This window comes from Poecilia latipinna, unplaced genomic scaffold (genome assembly GCF_001443285.1).
Source record: "Poecilia latipinna isolate Pla-1442-1.1 unplaced genomic scaffold, P_latipinna-1.0 Scaffold229, whole genome shotgun sequence".
In the NCBI taxonomy this organism is placed as follows: domain Eukaryota; kingdom Metazoa; phylum Chordata; class Actinopteri; order Cyprinodontiformes; family Poeciliidae; genus Poecilia; species Poecilia latipinna.
In genome coordinates this window covers 13,353-33,669 of record NW_015112845.1, presented here as the reverse complement: position 1 = coordinate 33,669, position 20,317 = coordinate 13,353, and the positions used below count along the sequence as shown (strand labels likewise).

Genomic DNA, 20,317 nt, shown 5'->3' with positions numbered 1-20,317 from the left:
TTTCAAAAGGCAAAAACTATCAGTGTTTTAACACTTATCACCAAGAAATGGCCTTCCTCTGGTCCTTGTTTTACCAGTTTAATTTAGCACTAATTTTTTATGCTTAAACATATTTTACATATTGCAAAAAGTTGTTTTTAATTATACACATATATATTCATTTGAAAATAGTTTTTATGTTTTTTTTTTTTGTCTATTTGAACGTCATTTCTAAAGGATTGTTTGTTTTTATACATAATTTGTCAGATATAAAATCTGGATTTTGTCTAATAAAGGACATTTTATTTCACTGTGTATAAATATGAAGCTAATCTGTGATTTTTTACACTTCTTTATTAATCCAATTTATGAATTACTTGATATATTTTATGTTAATGAATACTTATTCAGCACTTCGTCATTTTTGCAGATTTTTTTAAATGAAACATGTTTTTGCAGATACATATAATAAAAATAAAACTGTGCAGATAAACATTTAATATCAAATCAAACTGCATTAATATGTTTTTTAGATTAATAAATGCATTATTGTGTTATAAAGTGCAAAATTAAACAAACTTTCAAAAATTTAAATCCTTAGTAGCCTATGTAATTGTGCTGATCCTATGCTAACCATGAAACAACGAAATGACTCAGCTTTACTTTTTGTTGTTAGTAAAGGTATGCTGCATTTGTGAAAGAAGGAATTCTGAACTCTGGATAAAGCAGTGGAAACAAGAACCATAACCTGCTTGGCAGTTTATTCTGCATACTTTGCATATATTAATACTAGGAAACAGATTTATGTGGAGGCCACATGTTCTTGTTCTCAATGTGCGATTGCTACAGTAACAGTGGAAGGAACATGGCGGCTGTTATACAACCACCTGCAGAACGTCGACACTCTTCGGGACTTTGGGCTGAGAGACGTCCGACTTTCTGCGAGCTTTTTTCTCTGCCCCGCCCGCTTTCTCCTGGCACTCCGATTGGCCGCTCTGCTGGTGGCCGAATTCAAAGCTGATCCTGAGCTCTCCCATCTGACAGCGAGGCAGAACGTCGGGGATCCACTCGATCACGAAGGGGCTGGACTCCTTCTGGTCCCCAGAACTCGGTCCTGCCGCGGAACAAAACAAGCGAAGTAGGAAAAAGAAAAGAAAAAAAACAACTAGCAGAGCTACAACTTTTTTTCTGTCAGGGGTTTTAAAATAAAATGTAAGATCATTTTAAAAAAGGGAAACTAACGTACCGACTTTGAGGAAAGTGCGGTGCTCCATCGGTCGTATGGTCGGCGGACGCTCCGTTCTGTATCCGTCTAATGACTCTGGCTCGGGCGGCAGCTCAGGGAGGTGAAAGCGAGAGTAGGAGCCGTCCAGATTCTTTACAAAACTCTGAGTGACCTCCAGTGGCAGCTGGTGGACCAAGTATTTGATCACAAAACCAACAGACACGTTGCACGTTATTGTTTACATTCGGAAATTTCATCCATGCACACAACGCTGGAGGGCAAAAATACGATCCCTTTACATGACATCCAGTAGAACAATTCTGTTAGCAAAATGAAACCTGGAGATGCAAGGATTACTAATTTACCCTGTGCGCCACAACAAAGGGAAAAATAACACAGAAAAACCACTGAAGAAAAACTCAAAACCACTCCTGTTCTGTTTTCTCGCTCTGTGTCGGCTACGCTACACCCGTTGCCAGAGCAACTGACTGACAACAGCTTACGTTCAAGGATATTAGGACTCAACTCCAAAAGGAGTCAAACACTGCCCACATAAAGAACACAACATTCAGTCGCTTACAATATTATGTTCTCAGGCTTGATTTCTGTTTTGTAATTATTATTAATAGCAAAAATATTGTGATAACCTGATTAGTTAATTTAAACACCTGCTCTGCTGATGAGTTGTCAGAGAGTTGGTGTGTGGGTTGCCTTTTTTTTCCTAACTGAACTGAAACGCACCAAATTCTGCAGCACATCTACATTAAGGTTGTCATAGTCAAGCTAGCATAACTGATTTACTTTCTTCTCCCTCCCTATTTTGTTTTTATGAAAACTTTTTACTGACCTTGAATATAGTTGTCAGAGTTGACAATTAGTAGCAAAGCACCGCGTTCCTTTGTCTTTCATAGTATATTTAGGATTTAGCGCATTATATTGACAGCATGACAGCTAACACCAGGGATCTTGCACTTTTTATGTCACATTGCAATGTGACTCGAGGCTGGTCAAAATCAGCTCCAACACTTTGCTGTAAGGATGGGTTTTGAGATCTGACCTTGTAATTCAAGCCACAAAAACTCAACCTATAATCACGCTCCAAGCAAAATATTTGCGATAACATAATATATTATCTGTTCCGGAAAGAGGTTATCTCCTTCCTGAGCCTCAGGATTTTACCTCCGGAGTGTCAAAAATGTGTTTGACGTGTAGCAGATTGGTGAAGTGCCAGGTGTACTTGGAGAAGGAGCCCAGAGGAAGTCCGTCGTTCTTCACAAATGCTGACAGAAACAGAAGAAATGTGTTCACACAAGTTGAGCTTTTGAAAAGTATTGTGGACATTTTTGTTCAAACACTGACCTGTTGTGAGGTTGGGCAGTCTTCTCTTCTTAGATCCCAGTGACAGACGCTGCTGGAGGGCGTTGAAGAACTCCTGGGGGATGTGGTAGACCAACGGCTGGGGTTTCCCTGACACCGAGAAACAAAATTAACGTTTAAGTGATAGCTAAAACCAAAAGTTTTGAAAAAGTGTAAGTTTTCCCTTTGTTTACTCCAAATAGATTATATAGATAAATTCTAGGCAGTAAAAATCCAACTTTCAGAATAAAATACTTCTCTGTTGTAAGAAAAATTGCTTAAATTGCCAGTTAACTGCTTGCCTGCACTGCCCTCTAGTGGATAAAAGAGTGAACTACATTGGGCTAAACCAGCAACGTAGATGTAAAGGGGAAAAAAGTCAAGTTATTTTCATACAATTTTAATATTTGTGCCATTAATTATTGTTGATCATGTCATTTTTAAAGCCTCAATGATTAGTGAGATTTTATATGACAGATCAGTACTGAGACAACATTGTGACAAAGAAGGAAAATTGCACATTAAGAACAGAGCTGAAGAAATGCAGCTGATCTGATGATCTGAAATAAAATTTGTTGCAGGCAATTGGCTTCAGAAGTCAGCTGACTAGTAAATCCAGCTGTTGTGTTACTTGTTAGAGAACATTAGGGAACAAGCAGCACTGTGAAGGTTATACATGTATCCCAACATACATAACATAGACCACAATGTTCAGACTATTAACAGTAAAAAGTAAAAAGCATCAAGAATTTTTATTATACTTCACAATCATACACTTCTTTCAGTTGGTTAGTCACACAAACTTAACCAAATTCAAGGGATATGAATACCCAGTCATCCAACTAGAGGTGGGGGCTTAAAGTATTATCACCATATTTTTTGGTACTAATGTGACAACAATAAAATAAAAGACAATACAAATTTTTTATTACTTATTTTTAGATAACTGTATGGTTTTGACTTTATGACATAGCCCAACAAAAATAAAATCTGCTCTTGAAAAATTTGTAGTGTGCTTCTTTAGGACAACAGTCACAGAAAGAAGTTTGATTTGTATCACTACAGTAACTGGATTTAATCATATTTTCAATTTTACTGATATTTATTGAGAATCCCAATGAAAAACAGTGGAGAAAATAGTAAAACTAACAATACGGACCATTTGGGTTTTCTTAAACAGGAATGTATCTTGATAATGATAACTCAAAATTCTTATCACGATAAATGAGAAGCGATACGATAACTAGCTCCAACGTCCAATGCCTTGCTAAATATGAAAGGACGTTAATGCTAAGGTTACCGTCAAACTGGTAATGCATCGTCTGATGGATCCTCTCGGTCACGCTGGCTAGCCACTGCTGGAACCCCATCGTCACTGAGAGCTCGTCCACAACCTGAGCACTGCCTGAGGAGAACCCACACAGTTCACTGAAAACGTTTCATCAGCTTCTGGTAGAACATCACATGTGCAACACAGTCTCTCCGGATTAGTGGAGAAAATTAAAGAGATGAACGGCAAAGAGTAAGACGAAGACAGGCAGCAAAAAACACATAGGCCCAGAGGTGAGACAGGCAGCACCTGCAGCCTTCAGCCCACCAGCGGTTTTCCTCTGACCGGCTTTCCTCAGAGCGGAGGCCGGGGCGCCTTCTTTCCCCGCCGCTGGGAGGAGCGTCGCAGTGATGGAGGTAAAGAAAACAGGTTGGGAAGAGGAGGAATACAGAAAGAGAAGGCAGCACAGTGGGAAGGTTCAGACTGATGTTAATAAGGGAGAGCGAAGCATTTTGTGCGAGATCAGGAAGTGTTCTGAACGGCTACCGGAGGCCGGCTCATCCAAACGCTGCTTCTTCACTTTGTGGTGGGAGTTGTTGGGTTCGGCCTGCTGCAGGGGTTTTTCACCGGCAGCGTTCTGCTGTACAACTGAGGAGAAAACACAAAACATGTTGAAAATCAGCTGTCATTTTATCTCTGGCTCTTTTGAAATCTTTAAATTACAACAGCAACTATGCCTTTCGCAATAATCAATTAATCAAATAAGTTAAACTGAGGTCAATATTTTCCATTCTGATGAATGAAATGTTTTGAAGGGAAATTTTGCTTAAAGATATCATATTCCATTTAATTTATGGTTTTGGTAGCTTCCTCTATATTGATTGCATCTCTGCATCTCAGCAAGTTTGAGATGTGGCAATTCAAAGATGAAATGTAAAATTTTCCTATTTATTCCGTAGAATTTTAGATAACCTCACCTGAGGAATAGTTGACGAAAGCCGCAAACTCTGCCGCCAGCTTCTCGTTGCTCGAGAAGGCGCACACGCAGGCGTAGAAGTGAAGGCAGGGCTGGGAAGAGGCCGGGAGAGAGCCAGCTCCATCCGCGCCATGTTTCATCCTTCCTGCGCTGAGCTGGCAGCTACAGTGAAACACGCTCCTGTTGTTCTTCTGCGTTTCTATCTGAGCCACCGTCAGGTGCAGCAGGCCCAGAGGATGCTGCGAGTCCGTGTGGCACTTCACCACCAGGGTGTCTTTAGAAACCCGCTGCACCAGAGGCCCGGGGGACTCGGTGGCCAGCCGCCACAGCTCCTCCCTGGCTTGGATGGAAGCCTGTAAGGCCTCCAGGACGGAGCTCTTAAAGGTGAGCGGCGTGGCGCGGCTCCGGCAGTCTATGGCCTGCTTAATGTGGACGCAGAGGCTGTCGGAGGACGGCTCCGTCGACGCCGAGTCTGGCTCGCGCTTGCTTGACCTCTCGCCCTGCCTGCACGAGGGCAGGAAGCAGCGGCCCAGGTTGATGCGCGTGAGCAGGGTGGCTCCATCCCCGGTCGCTATGGCTGTGTCTGTGGGAACCAGCTCCACGAAGCCCCACTGCGTGGCTCCTCTACTTCTGTGGCACACCGAAAACACCTGCGCACCTCCGCCTCCTGCTTCCTGCTCCTTCCCGAAACTCTCCTCCTCGCTGTCGGTTATCACCCTCACCACCTCCACTGCGCCTTTCTTGCCGCTTTTGCAGCCCGCCGAGGCATCTCTGAGGGTCACGCCGCAGGCTTTGTTCTTGCAGCTGAGCCCACGGGTGCCGTTGTAGACCCCGCACTGAGGGCATTTGCGGATGCCCCGCAGGGTAGCCCTACCCAGGTTGGAGAGAAAGGCGGGAGTTGTGGCCGTGGACCTCCTGCTTTCTCGCTGCTTTGCAGCTAAGCTGGACTGGGTGACGGGAGTTTGAGGGGAGGCCGATGAGGAGGACACGATGACTTCACTGTCCATTTCAGGGTTTTAAAATAAAGACTTCAGCTAAACAAGCCTTGAAAAAGAGAGAGAGAAAAAACTTTCAGGTTGAGAAATTAATTAAATAGGACTATAATGTTATATTAGCCGGTTCCACTTTAAAGCTACAAGCCAAACTACAAGTGATCAGATACAACTTTTCCACTTCCGATACATACTGATATTGCAGATTTTAGTCATGGCCAATACCGATATTGAGCCAATATGATATCAGGACGTATCATGCGCACATTTATTTTGTAGAGTGGAACGTCACAAAAGGCTTGATCTAGTGATAATACCCAGGGAACAATACTCAACAATTGCTACGACAACAACTGCCCAATTTATTGTTAACCAATGGGTCAGTGTGTGGAAGATAAGCGCTGCTGAATAGAAATGCTGGAGCAGAGAGAATCCCTCCATCAGCATCCTCAGATCAGAGATTTTAGATGTAGCTTGATGTAATCCAATACTCATTTTTTGGTTGGAATTGGACCAATTTCCTATATCAATATCAGATAAGGACCTCCCCTAAACCAAACATTTCTTTTAAAATCAAACCCACCTTAGCTAGTTTGTCAGTTCAACAACAAAATGTCCATCCAATGTCATCCATTTTGAAAGCTCTATCTGAAGAAAAGCAACCAAGAAGAACGTCTTGTCAAACTTACCTTTTATCGTAATTTGGTGTCAAGGTGGAGCATAAAAAGTTTAACCTCTTGCATCTCAAGAGCTTTAGAATCTATATAAAAATGAAGCAAAAATCTCTCCTCTGCCATAGTATTCACCAATTCAAGTTAATTCCAGAATCTCTTGTGATGTCATCAAGCATCACAGAGAAAAGTTTTAATCTTAACTGTGCTTTTTAAAAACTTAGTACCATCAACAAATCATTAAATGGTGACACATAATTCATTGTCCAGTTGCGTTTTTTCTGGGGCACTGAGAGTTAGTGGGGGGCAAAAACCCATACACCACTGCATACTATCTTTAATACCAAACTTGTAATAAAAGAACACTGCCTCATTGATCTTACATCAGTTCAAATGTTTCTGAGTGCTTCAAATGTAACAAGCATGTGCAGAATTGCTACACAGAATCTTTTGTACCATACAATCTAGCCTATTTCTCTATGAATATTTGAAAAGCAAATGCTCGAACTACCTCTAATCAGCCTCTGGTCAAATTCTGCTTCACTCTGGCCTCCTAAATCGTCTCGACCGTCGCCATTCCTCCTTACATCCAGATACCCGCATTGCGCCTGTAACGGACCTCCCCATTGGCTGGTGGATATCACGTGGAGAACAGACAGGGGACGTGCGCTTCTGAAGCGAGGAATCACGGTACATGTAGTTGATTTAAACCGGGAGCAGGATAAACGAGCTCCTGGGGGTTGTGTTACGCGCTTTTCTTTTGAGTAATATCCTGTTTTGTTATGTTTTTAAGTCACGTCCATAGACGGTTTCCAACTTTCTTCATGAGTCGTGACATATAAAGACGACAAAATGCTGAAACCTACCTGCAGTATGAAAATGGTAGCAGAAACTATTCAACTTTTAGCCAACCTGATCACATTATCACCGTTTTATATTTGTAATATCGCCAATGACCAATGTTGTATTCTAAAATTAGCTGGTCCAATATTTAGTAAGACATTATCTGTATTAAAAATTCAACTTATTCTGCCCATGCAAGCACTCCTGACAATTAAAATACGGCATTAACCTGGTTGTAGAATGTTTTTGGACAGAAGATTCAAAAGCGTATTCTACAGTCACTTATTAAACAAAATTAAGCCAAATTGGGGAGGGGAAAAAAATCAGCTTGGTGTCGTCAAGCTAATGCTATTGATTAAGTGATCACCTGCTACCTGTCCTTAAAAGTATGTTTTTCACTTTGCTAACAAAAAAAGAATATTTTTTTCTTTTTTTAGCAAGGACCTTAAATAACCAGTGGTTACCGTTTATCTACAGTCAAATTTCTAAACTCTTAATGCCACAAATCTTAAAGGATGAAACATCGTCTGCCGGAAAACATTTGAGACATCCCAGCAAACTCATCATAAGGTCAGACAGTGAAGCAGTCAGAAAAATTACAAAACCCAAGAGCTCCATCTCAGACACCCTAGGCCTCACTTGGAAAGCTAAATGTTAATATTAGTGACCATATTAACTTGCAGACGTATGACCACTCTGGTATAGTTGCCAGGAGAAAACCTGCCCTCTGAAAAAAATAGACATTAGTTTGCAAAATCACATCTGATGGAACCAAGAGAACAAAGAGACTTTTTGAACATTGTGCTTTGTGCATATGAGGCTAGAGAAGTTTGGTGAAACATATTGTCACAAACATCTCAAATCGGCTGTCAAGCATGGAGGTGGGGTTGTGATGGTCTGGGCTTGTTTAGCAGTCACTGTGGTCCATTTATCCTGCTGTATAATGAAATATTTTAGAATCTGTTGACAGCTCAAAGTTGGCCGGAACTGGATACCGCAGAACAAAAAAAAAAAAAAAAAAAAATGGGGAGAAAATCTGTGACTTTAAGACTCAGTCAGAAAAAATGAGCTAAAACTATTTCTGATCTAGGTTTTTAAACAGACTGAATTCTAGGTTGTGGGGGAAAAAACATCCTTTGATTCAGAATAATCAGCTTAAAGCACCTTTTGACTAAAATTGCAGAGACCATTGCCTATCTCAGAACAGTTTCTTCTTCTTCACTCCAAAACACCTTTAAACAACGAAACAAAAATCTTGCTTTTCATAAAATGAGGAGAGGCGAGTTCACCAAATCAGCTCGAGGCACCAAGTAGATCTGCAACAGTTGTCACTATATGATGAAGTTTCCATTTAAGTCTGGAAAACTTTTCAGTGGCCACTTAACACTGCTATGAGCCTTTAAAAAAAAAAACAGCACATCTGAAGATTCAACCTTCAATTGTACAGTTAAAAAAACTTTTTTCAAACATTGTTTCCAGGGAAACTAGCTGCAAATTGCAAACAAGCGTTCGATTTGATCAAGTCATTTCCAAAGGTGAGAAGTAAACGGTGTAAATGTGAGCTGTTATAAACATCAGCTTTTGTTTTTGTTTTTTTTAATGGGACAAAGCAAAAACACAAACCATATCACTGATTTATGAACAGAACCCATCTTCTCAAAAACGTAGGCTGAAAACATTCATAGGCACCGCCTACTCTCTTATTTTTATTTATTTTTTTGGTTAAATTAAAAGTAACTGAACTTGATAAGGCAACAAAATGGATTTTCCAAATCTACGGACATGACTGTAGACAAGCTGCAAAAGTCTTGAGCGCTAGAAGTAGGTTTCGGAATCTATAAAAACAATCACTACAATGGTGTAAAACAATAATTTAAATTATAAAGTTTTTTTTTTCTTTTTTGTTCGTTTTTTTCCTTTAAGTTTAATCTAAAGACTTCTGCATTACATAGCAATGCCGCTTGTCCTCCAGTCTGCTGGACGAGTGAAATGTTGCTCTGCTTCTACCAGCACTGGACAGAGATGCTACTTTCAAACAGGTGCCGGGATCGGTTTCCCCCAACCAGGAGCAAGCACGCATTCTCGTTGAACATGTCTTTATACAGCTTTAGTACAATTAAACAGACTGTTTGGCTATTTACATAACAGGCTTCCAAATAAAAACCGCAGAAAAAGTGGAATGCAAAAAAAAAAAAAAAGAAAGAAAGAAATAAAATTTAGAGTACTTCAAATTTTGTGGAAGGATAACTAAGTTTTGTGCAATCTTTGTCTGCCTGTACGTAAGATAAGAGTGGCAGTAATCCCTGCAATTGTTTAGAGATATATACGAATTAAAAAAAAAAATAAAAATCAAGTCGACAGCCACTTAATGACGTCCAAACGTAAAAAGGATCTCGCGCGTACATGATTTCCTCAGTTTCCTCAGTCCTGAAATTAAACACAAAAGGCGAAAGCTCTTTATACAATGTCAGCATTTAACGTTGCCCGGGAAAAAAAAAAAAAAAAAAAATCTTTCTCAAACAGTTTTGTAGCAAACCACCCCCCGTCACAATAAAAAAGAAACAAACAGACAAACAAACAAAAATAAACGATACAATGGCATAGTCCCTTCTGGGTTTTTGGGGGGTAGATGACAGCGACATAGTCTTGGTGAGTAAAAGCGTCAGTTCATGCACACCCGCGCGCGCGCACACACACATACACACACTTCTTTATCCACAAATGAGTTCCTCCGTCTGTTCCGACCGTTTAGGTCCGGTCCGGTCCAGGATATGGCATGAAGAAGCTCTGGCGTTTGTTTGCAGCTTTTTGTTGTGACCAGTTTCCTTCCCAACCTGCTGACTTCCATTGTTCATTAGAATAAGCTAGAGCACACCCTGAGAACTCACTCGGGACTGCTGCGTCACTACGGCAACGAGCGGACAGGGCGACGACGTCGAGGTCGGCGGCGCTTTAACGGAGAGAAAAAAGGAACAGCTCTTTGTCGGTATGTGGAGCGGCTGTGTTTGCAATACTGTAGGTTACCGAGCGCCGCGCCTCGCCGCCTTGCCCTCTATGGATGATTGTTAAATAGTGATATAAAATTCTGCCCTTGATCTTTGGCTTTCAGGGGCTGAGGACATAGAAAGGTTTCCTTTAATTCATGTAACACTTGCTTTCTTTGAACTAAACTCTCTCTGCTAGAAATATAATAAACAGATAAATGTTAAATTTGCATTTGGCCATGAACACACCAAACAATAAAAACCAGAGGGGCGGAGGGGGGTCCAGGAATGCAATGTGCATTAGCGGTGGCTTTATCAGTGTTTAACGTGTGTACAGTCATGTTTCAACCTACTGATTTGGGCAGTGGGTGAGGCTTTGGGCTGGTTTAAAAAAAAAAAAAAAAAAAAAAAAAAAAAGGGCAGACCAGCTTCACTAGAAGTAATTTTTGTGGTGTGACAGTCAGAGCACGTCTGATGCGCTCCTTCCTTCCCCCAGCAGAGTGTAATCCTGGTGTCCTTGGGCACTAAGAGAGGGCGGGAGGGGGGAGGGGGGTCTGTGATCAGTGGGTGGGGTATCCAGTGGTGCTCATGCCTGCCTGGTTGGTTAGCATTGTCCCGTTGACTCCCTGCCCAGGCTCCACCATGCCCCCATTGCTCACGGCGCCCACGCCCGTCCATCCAGCTCCTGCATGTAAATGACTAAAACAGGAAACAAAAGTTATAAAACGGGGGTTGAACGTTTTACTAGAAATAAAACAAAAATCACAGAAATGTGGGTTTCCTTCCCCAGAGCAAAGCAGTGTTGCAGCACAACAGACTGAAAATACTCTGGCATTTCAGATGCATATAAACTAGAGATCAAACACGCATTAAGTGTTAATTATGGACAAGAATCCAAATCTGATGCTTTTATTTTGAAGGAAAAGGCTGTCCTTTTCTTTGACAGAAAAGCACACCAAAAGTAACAGCAAAAACTCTAAAATCCAGAGCTTTTATTGGTAACTTTTACAGAGCAACTAATAAGTTAAAAGCCTTAATAGTTGCCCCCTCTCTCTCTGCAAGCTGTGAGGCTAAGAGCCAAGTTATCTGGAATCTTTCCTTGGTAAAATTAGCAGCGCCCGAACTTGGAGTACGCTCAGACATTCTTCATTGCAGTACTGGAGTATCACAAGGTACTGCGTATTCAAAGGCCACAGCAGAACAAGATGTAGGTGACTTCTTTTTTTTTTTTTAAACATCTTTTATATAACCTCTGTCACTTTAAAGAGTATAAACTATTAGACTTTTGCAGTGAGTTTCATGATAAACCCACAGAAATTAAGTAACTAGGTAAGTAAGTAAACCTTATTTAGATAGCACCTTTTTGCAGATGGAAAACCACAAAGTGTTTTGCCAAATGCAAGACATAAAACCACACAAGATCAATATATGTGGCATAAAACATGAACAAATGTGTTTTCAGCTGCTTCTTTAAGGCAGTCAGCGTAGCTTCTTCTGAGCAGGTTATTTTGATCGTTAAAATGTTTCCACTCACTTGTAGCCCTGCTGATCCCAGGTCTGTCCGTAGACGCTGTAGCTTGGCACCTGCCATCCGTTGGGCACGTACTGACCGATCTGTTGCGTGTTGCTGTACCACTGGCCCCACTGGTTGTAGGGTTGGGCTGCAAAGCTCAGCGTGTTCTGCTGAAGTACAGATGGATTGTTTGAGGAGAAAAATAACATCAAAAATAACAAGTTGTGTTTTTTTTTTTTTAAAGGAAAATAAAGATTGGTCCTACCTGTGCCATCTGTACCTGCTGTATGGGGCCCTGTGCAATGTCTGTCGTTTCTTTCCCCCAGTAGCACTTTACTATGTTGCCTTCTATGGAGGTGCCGTTTACAGAAACTATGGCATGAGCTGCAGCCTCATGGGAGTTAAACCTGTGCAGAGAAAAGAACTGAGACATTATGTACGACCTGATTTCAAGTTATCCTACTGTATAAGGTTCATCTGACAAGGAGATCATCCTCTGCCTAAGACAGGTGCATCTAAAATTAGGGATGCACCGATCCACTTTTGTCACTTCCGATATCTGAGGTTTTGTATCACCCAATACTGATCCGATACAGAAAAACAGACATAAGTGTACTGAATTAAAACTTTATACAAAAGTACAGCACACTTAAATATACCATTAGCTTCACAAGCTTGGTAAAAACAGCTTTCGTTTGTTTAGTTGGTGAAATTAGGATTATAACAGCCACTGTAAAATTAAAGAAACTGACGAAAACAATAAGTTGACTAGCTTGGTCAAACATGTAAAAATAAAGTGGATCAAACCTTCTTTCAAATGGTTCAGAAAGAGCAATTAGGAATTCTAAATATAATGTAAAATAAATACAGAATGAAGTCGCTCAGAGCACAAAGCATATTGTCCCTGACACCTGATCTGATTTTTTTTTTTAAATATCGGTCCCGATACAGATATCGGGACCGATACAGATACAGGAGAAGATTGGTTCTTCTCCATTTAAAAATCAGTTTACCTCACAAAGGAGTAGCCTTTTTCTGGGAAAACACGGATCTCCATTATTTGGCCAAAAGGTGAGAAGGTCTGTCTCATTATTTGCTCTGTGAAATAAAACAAAATAAAGTTTTTAAATTGTGCTTCCAAGACTTCACCGTGGTGTCATTAAACAAGTGCTCACCTGTGAGACCTTGTGTGACTCCTCCACAGTAGACTGTGCAGTTACTGAGGCTGGACTGGTTTAACACCTCATCGAAGGAGAGCTGTTTGGTACTGGCTGCTAAAAAATGTATGAGAAAAACATGACAAATACGAATGATATGACAACACATGAAGAAAGTTCAGAACAGAACGCAGCAAACTAGAAAATAAAAACCAACGAAAATGCAACATCTTATTTACATAGAATCGCCACAAACTTACTTTCATTTGTCGTTTTAGGAGCAGGCTTCCTCGTGGCCCAGTTGGTCCTTATCTGCCGTCCTCCTAGCCACTGGCCCCCCATTTGCTGGATGGCGTTCTCTGCATCCTAAACACGCAAAGAGAGTTAAAAAAAGAAGCGTTGATTGCACATTGCAGCTGGAGCTCAGAACCAGCAGACAGATCAGTGAAGACACACTCACCCATTTGTTGAAGAAGGAGACAAAACCATAGCCTTTAGATTTACCTGTGGCCATGTCTTTCACAACGCGACAGTCCCTGCATGTAAACACATTCACACACAGTTTGACGAAACAATTTAATAATAATAATAATAATAATGTGTGTTTTACATTAGAAGGTATTAGGAAGTGCTGATAGATTGAAAACGGAGTAGATGAGCACATTCATCAAATTAGGATGCAGCTGAAATTCAAATCCAAAAAGAAGTGTTGACTGAAACTTAAGACAGTAAACACAATTTATAATTTTGCTTTTATTTTAATTGGGGTCACGAACTGGACTCAAGATATTTTCCCCATCGATCCGATTCTCAGATCGGTACCGATATTCAGTTGAACATTTCTGAAAGAAAAACAACTTTCTTTCAAAGCTTGTGGTTCTTCTTTTGCTTTTGATAGTTTCTCTGTTCCTTTTGATTTGTTCAAAATTACTGAGCACTTTGCGAGCATGTGCAGCACAAATATTTTGAGGGGAAGAGCGTGGGACGTGCAGCGATGAGGAGACACTTACGATATTTTTCCAAAAGGAGCAAAAGCTGCTTTTATGTCGTCTGTGGTGATTTCTGGACTGAGGTCTCCAACAAAAACATGGAAGTGACCTGAAGACATAAGAAAAGCACAGATTTTTAGAAAATAAAACTGAACATTGTCAAAATACTTATTGGAATACGTTTTAGAATATAAAAATATTTAAGCCAACATCTCGCATATGAACTACACAAATCTCTTGATAGAAAAACTCTACTTTAAACAGTATAGTGTTTTGCAAAAGGAATCACAACCATTGAACTTTATAGAGTTTTGTCACCTTAGCATAAAAACTGAAATTCTAGGTGTGTGTGTGTGTGTAAATCTATGTTTTGTCCAGATACACAGATGTGCAAGTGAATGATTAATTGTGAGTGTCGTCACATGAGTTACTTACTGCTCGTGTCTTTCTTCTGGCTCGTTGGGGTCGTGGCCCAGTTGACCTTCACCTCCTGCAAGAGACACAAAATGCAAAGAGCAGGGGAAGACAAAAACGTGAGACGAGAGGCGGGCTCCAAAAAGAAGAGGGTTGCTGTTCTCTGATTAGAGGGTGGGGGGGGGGGTCACACAACCAGCTTTACTTTTGGTTTTATTTTGTGATTGAGAACTGTTGATTAGGATGGCCTCGGAAAAGCCACAGAAATGCTTATAAAACCACCAACACAAACCAATTATCCATGGTTGTCTAATTTTACATATAACCTGCATCAATTAAGACATTGCTATACATAAAAGGGATATTAAAGACTTGTTCAGGCTAGTAATTTGGAGTAAAACTGTAGGAAGTAAGGTCCAAATAACAAGGGACTTACAAACAAGTGATTTTTACGAACTTGTTATACTCCTCAAATGGTCCTTCAATACCTGTTGAGGATAAAATATTTTCAACTCAAAGTATTTTCCTTAAGAATTGCTCTTATGTGGATTCTAAGTGGAAATAAGGTTGCAAAGAACACACAGCATTAAAGATGTAGAGATGTGAGGGGGGCACAGAAGAGCATCGATTAAAATCAGGTCAAAGAAAGTTACATGTTGCATAAGAACACACAGGGGCCACATTTAATTCAATTAATTCAGAAACACAGACAGAATGGAGGATGGAGAGACAAACAGGACTGTATTCATATTGCATTCATTAACATGTTCTGTTGTACGGAAGCCTAACACGTGTTAACATGACCTTGATAGTACAAAAGCAGAGAAATCAGCTGGTTACCGGGCAATTTTCAGTTTGATTAACCCCAATCAGTGATTGGACGATTAAAACCCCAATCAGTGGATACAGCAAGCTAAGCGTTACCAAGTTACTGCAAACACTCTTTGTGCCAACGCGATGACTGAGTGAATAAAAATAATAATAAAAAAAAACCTAGAAATGTGAGAAGCAATCTTAAAGAAAATTGTGGTTTCTGTTACATAGGGTCTGCAGTTGTGAATGAGAAAGCAATGAGACTTTAACAATTAAAAAAGGTAACAATGTTAAGAGTAATGATTCACGTTTGCTGTAACGTGTAAAAATGGATTCAGAGATGTTTTGGAAATTTAAAGAGTTCAGAGAAAGATCTAAAATGCTTAAGATTGTTAAAAATTTGTAAAAATTTAATCTCTGTAGTTGTGTGAAGGACATTCGGACCACTTTACCTCACTTTGCCACTTTCTTCTTCTACTATTCTCCAATTTGGATTATTTGCTTTTATTTCAACTGTAAACTTTACATCTTCTCAATTATTTTCTCTCCACACAGACGTTAAATCTGGTGTGGCTGTGGTACGCTGCCAACAATAGATGTTCACACCGAGCCAGTTCTGTTGGAGGGTTCCTCCTGCTAAATGGGAGTCTTTCCTCTCCACAGTCGCTACATGCTTGCTTTGTAGGAGGGATTACTGTAGAGCCAACGACAGGAGGAGTGAATGCTGGATTTAACTAGAAATTGAATTTTTTTTTTAACTAATTTGAATAATAAGCTGGATCAACTTCTAAACTCCTAAACAGAAGATAAGTGGGTGTCGACATGAGCAGAATGGACATTATTAGTTTTCTTACAGAGTTAAAGAGGTGAAGTGGTTTGTAAAAGGTGAGAGGATGAAGTTGAGGAACGAAAAAGTAATTCATTCTTATTCTGACTGTGAGGTTAAAAGTAACATTTCTGGTGATATTTAAAGATGCAAACAGCAGGAATTCATTTGGAAGAAGATTAAGCACAGAAAGCAAAATACACCAATCAATATATCAATGTTAGGATGGAAAAATGATCAAAATCAGAAAGAAAAATACTTTCGCATCAATATGCGATGCAAACATAGGCTTTTCTATTTCTGACTTTTTTTTCTTGACTTCTTTATTTGCACACAGTCTGAATACTGTCCTGCAATAAATTGGCTTTAATGAGTTCTACATGATACACATTAAGAAATTAGAGTCTGCACTTAATCTGCAACATAAAATTACAAATATCAGAAGACTAGCTGATGGAAGCTAAACAAGAAAATCATTGATGTGCATTTTTTATAAAAAAAAACAAACAATGAAAACAGGAAAGTTCTCAACACAGAACTCAAAACGTGACTAAAAATCTCTGATGCTCTCAAGATTTTTGAAACATTCGAAGAAAGAATGATTAAAGTAGCACTCCCGACTCAGACATTTTGTACACAGGGGAATAACATTTAAAAATAAAACAAATCAATAACATGAAGCGGAGCAGGAAAACAGGAAGTGAGACGTATTTTAACAGGATGTTTGTTTAGAACCTTTAACCGGCCTCGCCCTCGGCGGCTCGCTAAGGAGATATGATAGCTTACCTTACCCAGTATTTTCCGACCATTCATGGCTGCGATTGTAGCAGTGGCGTGTCTATGCTCATAGAACTCCACAAAGCAGTATGGATCGTGACCTGCTGTCTGGAGTGGACAAGAGACACAGATTCAACAAAACGTGCTCTGAATTAGACGATATAAATGGGAGGCCGCAGTATTAGCGTGCCGCTGGAAAAGAAAATAGCGCAGCTTCACAAACAGACGTCAGATCGGGTCAGTCGAAGTAAATAACGCCACCAGTGAGACGAAATGAAACAAGGTGAACTCACATCTACTATCATTTTGCAGCTTTTACAAGGCCCAATCTGGCTGAACAATTCCAAGATGAGGGCCTCCGTCACGTCCCGGGACAGATTCCCCACATACCTGCACACGCAAACACAAACAGCACCGAGACAACATGAGGGACTGTTCACGATGATGGTAAACAGAGCTATTGTGGGTGAGGCAGCAGGAAGCGTATACGCGCGTTTCGTCTGGAGCTGAATTCAAATGGAAGGTGGTTGAAGGTTTGGAAAGACATAAGACACAAAAAGCTGTTTAAAAGCCATTTAGCATGTTTTCACTTTTTTTCCTTCTTATTTCAAATTTTAAGGCTACATCTCTCCTTCGGGATGTTTTATTAAACCGGCGTTGGCGGTGAGCTGCTTTTAGCGATTACCAGGAAGGTTGAACATGTTACAGCCAAGCTCTGGTTTGATTGTGTTGAGATTTTAATCTCTGTCTGACTTGGAACGCTCTGGATTTGGAAGATATACAGGTAAAAGTTGAGGCGAAGATTTACAAGAGTAGGGTAAAATGTTAAAAATGGTGTTTCAGTCAGTTTATAAATTACACTACAGTGTCATAAATCCCCATCCGCTAACAAGCCTCAAGTATCTGTGTTCACTAAGAAACATAGGACAGAAAGTCTTGACCCAATTATTCCCATTGCATTATGTAGGAACCTGCTGGCAGCAAGATCCTAACACCCAATAGGTCACTGAGCCTGAAAATCCTTTATAAATAATAAACCAATTCTTTTTTAAGATATGTTGTTAAATACATGTATACATATAAAATGCAGAAAAATTGTAAAATACAAAAATGCTTTTAGTGATGTAGTCTATAAGACTTAGTTGATGCTAAAAGTAAAGAAATGTGGTTTTAAAAAATAAATTCCAATTAAAACTAAAATTCTTAGCTTCCAAGAGGAAAAAAATAATCTTTGGGAATTTTGGGAAAAGAAAAAAACAGCAGTATGAAGAACTGAAATCAACCAAAATATTAAATTTCAACTTTGCCACATCATTTTAGTTTTACTCGCTTTGTTCCAATAAATATACAATTAAACAAATGCATTTCAAAAACCCAAAAGGAAAAAGCGCTTCTATTGTACTCGAAGGAAGAAGCTTGATCCAAGTGGTATTTTTCAGGATTTTTCTGGAAGTAGCTAGCTTAGTTATGTGGCTAGCATTAAACGTCTCGACTACAGCAATTGTAAACCTCTGATAAAAATATACTATTGCCATTGAGATAATAGCTAGACAATGGCAGCTTATAAAGCTAATTCTCGTTCAAAAACCGGTATTATGAGACGTTTCCATTTACATGTACTGCTCAATGTTGTGTGACGAATACAAGCGGTTAGCTAAGAGCAACGCAGTCATACACTTACAGGGTTTTCGGCTGCTCGTCGTCCATTCTGTCTCACTTAGTGGCCGAAAACAAGTCGCGACCTTGTGAGCAAATCCACGACGGTCACAGTCAGCTGTCGGTGACACAGTCAGGATACTTTAATACGAGATGTAGAGGGATTTGACACCGTTGTTAGCTTCGGAGTGAACAATGGGCTGCCGACAAAGATGGCGGAGCGACCGGGGGCCGATTCCAAACACGCATGCGCGACAGTTCAGCCAAAGGCGACTCGGACGCAAATTACAAAATAACACCAACTGGAACAAGAGCTTCTCTCATATATATATATATATATATATATATATATATATATATATATATATATATATATATATATATAACCAATTTAATTTATTTATAGCACTAGTCCTTTATCACATAAAATGAAAAATAACACATATAATCCTAAATGTTAAAATAGAAAGTTAAATATTTTTCATTGGATTATGGGTAATTTCCTGCTACACATATCTTTTACTGACAAATATATTTCTATAATTATCTCATTTATCCTAATATTCAACATTAAAATGTTGCTCTAATCAGAATAAAGGTGATTTTTATCGTCTCTTTTGCATCTAGGTATTTCTCCATCAGATATATGTACTGTTGATGAAAAAAATAATCTGGTAATTAAAATAATTCTTAAAAAAACAGTTTGGAATTCAGCAAGTCTTATAAAATGAAAAACTGAAACAGCTTTAGAGGTCAAAGAGGTTTTATTTACAAGTGACCTATTTACATTTTCAGGCAGTAAATTGACCACCGAAAAGAAAAACGAATGTTTGTACAGCTTTGGTATTTAAATAAATTCCTTTTAAGACTTCACTTTGCAAAAACAATAAATGAATAAGCCCTTGTAGAGGAGAGACTACCATAATACACAACAGCATTACATGGTTTGTATTAAATAATATTATAATCTGGAACAATTTCTAGAAAAAGAAAGAAAAAAACAACTAAAAACCTGATTTACTGGAAAACACGATTCTTTAAGTAGAACTTAAGTCATTTGTTTAAAATGAATAACAATGACATAAATTAAATCACCAACATGAAATAAGTAGCTTAAAAAAGCTTCTTTTTTTTTTAATCCAGTTATTTGCACACCTGTACCCAGGTGATGCAGTCCTACATTATTTAAACAAAATGTGTGCAAAAATATTTCACAGATGGCTCTCTGCGCTCGGTCGCCAGCCTAGTCCTCATCTTGGACAGACGTTGTGGTCCGTCATTAGCTTCTCCATCCTTTTGATCTTGCGCTTGTTTTTCGGCATGGGTTTGTCATACATGCCGTTTCGAAGCAGATGCTCTTTGCTGTGGTGGACCTGAGCGCCGTGCTGCAGCTGGAAGGAGCACAGGGCTTTCAGAGGCCTCAGTAATATCTGAGAATGAAAAAAAAAAATTTCAATTAAACATAAAGACTTAACAAATTTTTTTTTTTTTCGTTTTTAGAAAGAAAAGGAAATATTAGCTCAGTTATCAACTGACTCACCTCTTGGATCTCATCGTTCTTCTCTAGGACCGACAAGGCCACGGCGGCGCATTCCAGCGTGGATAGACAGATGTTGGAGGGCTGAGTCCGGATCACGTACTGGCTCGACAGATTCCTGTTAAGCTGGACCTGATAAATCAAAGCAGAAGGAATCGATACAGTCACCAATAGCCCTGTTGTAGTGCGAATTAAAAACACACTCCTTAATGAAATTCAATTACCTCTGTAAAGTAGTTTCACACTGCATATTGATGCCAGAAAAATCAGATTTATAATTCATGATATGACCACTGACAGGACGGCCTGTCGTAAAAGCAATGCACTGTATAATATATA

At 39.5% G+C, this 20,317-nt stretch overlaps 3 protein-coding genes across 12 annotated transcripts in view; all 3 read right to left on the bottom strand.

Annotated features, from left to right (window-relative positions):
* Positions 1–700: 700 nt before the first annotated feature.
* Positions 701–9,509, bottom strand: cunh2orf42 (chromosome unknown C2orf42 homolog). Of its 6 annotated transcripts, XM_015032028.1 has the most exons (11): positions 6,981–9,509; positions 6,533–6,558; positions 6,382–6,446; positions 4,808–5,850; positions 4,377–4,478; positions 4,140–4,220; positions 3,861–3,965; positions 2,564–2,671; positions 2,384–2,484; positions 1,226–1,388; positions 701–1,093 (listed from the first exon to the last, which is right to left on the bottom strand). In XM_015032028.1, exons 4-11 carry the CDS (start codon positions 5,811–5,813, stop codon positions 855–857), a joined length of 1,905 nt encoding a protein of 634 aa, XP_014887514.1. In that variant the 5' UTR covers positions 5,814–5,850; positions 6,382–6,446; positions 6,533–6,558; positions 6,981–9,509; the 3' UTR covers positions 701–854. The 6 variants fall into 6 exon arrangements, with proteins under 6 accessions (XP_014887514.1, XP_014887515.1, XP_014887512.1 ...); XM_015032029.1 differs by lacking the exon at positions 6,382–6,446 and having other exon boundaries at positions 6,488–6,558; XM_015032026.1 differs by lacking the exon at positions 6,533–6,558.
* Positions 9,510–10,585: 1,076 nt separating this feature from the next.
* LOC106947206 (nucleolysin TIA-1 isoform p40-like) lies at positions 10,586–18,696 on the bottom strand. Of its 5 annotated transcripts, none has more exons than XM_015032032.1 (12): positions 18,467–18,696; positions 17,079–17,175; positions 16,795–16,893; positions 14,391–14,445; positions 13,977–14,064; positions 13,427–13,502; positions 13,227–13,332; positions 12,985–13,083; positions 12,823–12,907; positions 12,075–12,216; positions 11,831–11,979; positions 10,586–10,995 (listed from the first exon to the last, which is right to left on the bottom strand). In XM_015032032.1, the coding sequence occupies exons 1-12, from the start codon at positions 18,490–18,492 to the stop codon at positions 10,857–10,859; spliced, it is 1,161 nt and encodes a 386-aa protein (XP_014887518.1). In that variant the 5' UTR covers positions 18,493–18,696; the 3' UTR covers positions 10,586–10,856. The 5 variants fall into 5 exon arrangements, with proteins under 5 accessions (XP_014887518.1, XP_014887520.1, XP_014887522.1 ...); XM_015032034.1 differs by having other exon boundaries at positions 11,831–11,976; XM_015032036.1 differs by having other exon boundaries at positions 12,090–12,216.
* Positions 18,697–19,186: 490 nt separating this feature from the next.
* Positions 19,187–20,317, bottom strand: part of dtwd2 (DTW domain containing 2) — a 10,880-nt gene continuing 9,749 nt past the window's right edge. Inside the window, exons 5-6 of the mRNA XM_015032025.1 lie at positions 19,982–20,110; positions 19,187–19,871 (exon numbers count right to left, since the gene is read on the bottom strand). Of these exons, the coding sequence (XP_014887511.1) occupies positions 19,692–19,871; positions 19,982–20,110 (309 nt within the window). The 3' untranslated portion in view covers positions 19,187–19,691. The remainder of the gene's footprint in view (positions 19,872–19,981; positions 20,111–20,317) is intronic.